The 2,656-nt window shown below is 53.0% G+C and overlaps 1 protein-coding gene across 1 annotated transcript; it reads left to right on the forward strand.

Moving 5' to 3' along the window:
- The first annotated feature begins 494 nt into the window (after positions 1–494).
- Positions 495–2,007, forward strand: BDW70DRAFT_56648 (serine hydrolase domain-containing protein). Its single transcript, XM_073744294.1, has one exon. The coding sequence runs from the start codon at positions 506–508 to the stop codon at positions 1,694–1,696; it is 1,191 nt and encodes a 396-aa protein (XP_073590470.1). The 5' UTR covers positions 495–505; the 3' UTR covers positions 1,697–2,007.
- Positions 2,008–2,656: the final 649 nt, after the last annotated feature.

Here is a 2,656-nt window from a genome sequence, read left to right on the forward strand (position 1 = left end):
CTTTATCTGTTCAGATAACCAGGTCGAATCACCATGTATCTAACAGGCTAGGTATCATGGTGATAGTGGGCTTGAAACCACAATCAATGTTCAACCTTGAAGGTATTATATATATAGTGCGTATCATGCGGCAAGTAGCTTCACAAGGTCTAGACTTGTTAAACCCAACCCGCGAAACCCGCCCCAACCCGCCCCGACCCGCCAAGACTTGGGTTGGGTTCGAGCTTCTAATAATCCATTGGGTTTTTGGATATTTATGGCTGCCCCAAAGCCCGGCGGAGCAACCCGCTGGGTTGCCAAGATATCTGAATAGGTATATTGAGTACATGATTCATGGGTCGCTATCATATTGAGTATCCGCGCAAGGAGGATCTACGCTAAAAATGGGCCAGATCGAATACGGGACGCTCCACATGCTACCGCTTACCAATGTTGTCATACCGAGGGACACTTCCCTATTTAACCGGCTTCCCCTCTTCCACTTCTGATTCCAACCTAAGCAACCATGACAGTCCAAGGCCACTGCGATTCTTCTTTCAGCCACGTTCGCGAAATCTTCGCCGATCACTTGCGGACTGGCGCTGAAATCGGAGCCTCATTCTGCGTGTCAATAAATGGCGAAACCGTGATCGATCTCTGGGGCGGGTATACCTCGGCCGAGCGTACCCAGCCCTGGACTCGAGATACCATTGCGCCCGTGTGGTCGGTCAGTAAAACAATCACGGCTCTTGCAATTTTGCTCCTTATCGACCGCGGCCAACTGCACCCTGACGACCCTGTCGCCAAGTACTGGCCTGCCTTTGACACTCCTGATAAACGCGGGGTCCTCGTCCGGCACTTTCTTAGCCATACCTCGGGCCTTCCTGCGTGGGACCCGCCAATCCAGATTTCCGAGTTGTTCACAAACACCGCTCTTGCAACGGAGAAGCTCGTCGCCCAAGAGCCTTGGTGGGAGCCCGGCACCGCATCAGGATATCACCTCATCTCGCAGGGCCTGTTACTCGGCGAGCTAGTGCACCGCATCTCCGGAAAACCCCTCTCGCAATTCATCGCCGACGAGCTGGCCGGCCCACTCGATGCAGACTTCCACCTGGGCTTGCAGAACGAGAACGAATGGGGCCGCATCGCCATAATGGAGCCTCCGCCTCCCTTCATCGCCATAATGGAGCCTCCGCCTCCCTTTCCGGCTGGATTGCTTGACAAACCACCCAAACCAGACAACCCCATGTACATATCCCTCCGTGCCATGCGCGGCACCCTCGGTCTCCACGGAGCCGCCAGCTCAACCCCTGAATTCCGGCGGTGCGGAATCGGCTCCATAGGCGGTCTGTCGAACGCACGCGGCTTCAACAAGATCCTCGAGATCATCACGAACCGCGGCACAGTCAACGGGAAGCAATTCCTCGAGCCCGAGACAGTCGACCTGATCTTTCAGACGCAGGCCGAGGGAATTGATCTCGTTCTCGGCACGCCATTGAAAATGGGCATGGGCTTTGGTCTGTCGTATGGCAGTCTCGGCTGGGTGCCGACAGGGGAGATATGCTTTTGGGGAGGATGGGGCGGCTCACTTGCGATCATGGATCTGGAGAGGGGCATGACGCTGACGTATGCGATGAACAAGATGGAGAACGGGACGCTGGGGAATTCGAACTCGGAGGCTTACACAAGGGCTGTTTACGAGGTTATTCGGAAGTAGGGAATTGGGAAGGTGAGCGCGGGTGCGAACACGAACGCAAACCTGTAGGTCAAAAGGCCCAGCCACGTTGAACCTGAAATCCGGCCTGCAGAAGATGATGTGAATAACGTACTTGATGTTTCATCTTCCTACCTTCTTTCCGATTTGTTTACGGAAGTATTTTCCCTATTATAGTCATATAGCTTCTACATACTATACGTGCGCACTTTTGTGTACATTCCTCCCGTCTAATGGGACAAGCAACAATTGCATTGAGTCCATGGCTGCTTAGCAAAATAGAGCAGCCAGCGGGCGACGTGGGCAGTTCATCTAAACACAGTCCTAGTGCAGTACGTCTCGTGCTCGGTCTACCTCCAAGTACAGACGCGCCATGTAAAAGGTGTCTTTCCCGACGGCGCAGGGTACGTTACCCGCCCTGAACTCTACTATTGAAACTGGCCTAGGTTTTCTTATCTGGTGCCGGGCATGGCTTCGCACTCTGAACCGAGATAATCTCCCACACCTTTATCTGTCTGGAGTGGGAAGACGGGCTGCAAAAACATGACTGACTTTGAATAACATACTTTCTGGGAACATGAATAGTCAATCCAGCATGATTTGCTTAAGAGATATGCTTCTCTCAGGACGTGCAGTTTTTCAATCTCAGGTCTTGTAGTGCAGAAATCCCAGAATATACCGTTCCATCTCCAACTAAGAACAGGAAACAAGCTGCGTCAGGATGGTTCCGTGCATCCAAAAACATGTCCCAAAGGCTGGACCCCAGTGATCGAAGGCTGTTAAAGCTGTCGGAGTCTCGACTATACCGGGTAAAGCAAGGCCAGCACCTTGTCTCCCGGGCCTTGCGACTTCATCTTCATCCTAAGAAGCCTGAACCGATCGGCCGGGGATTCAGAACAAGTACGTCACGGCCAATGCGTAGCCGAACAACTGACCGCGGTTCCAAGCCTACCTCCATAGCAT

Source organism: Aspergillus foveolatus (assembly GCF_047715535.1).
Source record: "Aspergillus foveolatus strain CBS 279.81 unplaced genomic scaffold BDW70scaffold_262, whole genome shotgun sequence".
In the NCBI taxonomy this organism is placed as follows: domain Eukaryota; kingdom Fungi; phylum Ascomycota; class Eurotiomycetes; order Eurotiales; family Aspergillaceae; genus Aspergillus; species Aspergillus foveolatus.

Coding starts and splice junctions, on each gene's coding strand:
- BDW70DRAFT_56648 (XM_073744294.1), top strand. CDS start 506: ATGACAGTCCAAGGCCACTGCGATTCTTCTTTCAGCCACGTTCGCGAA.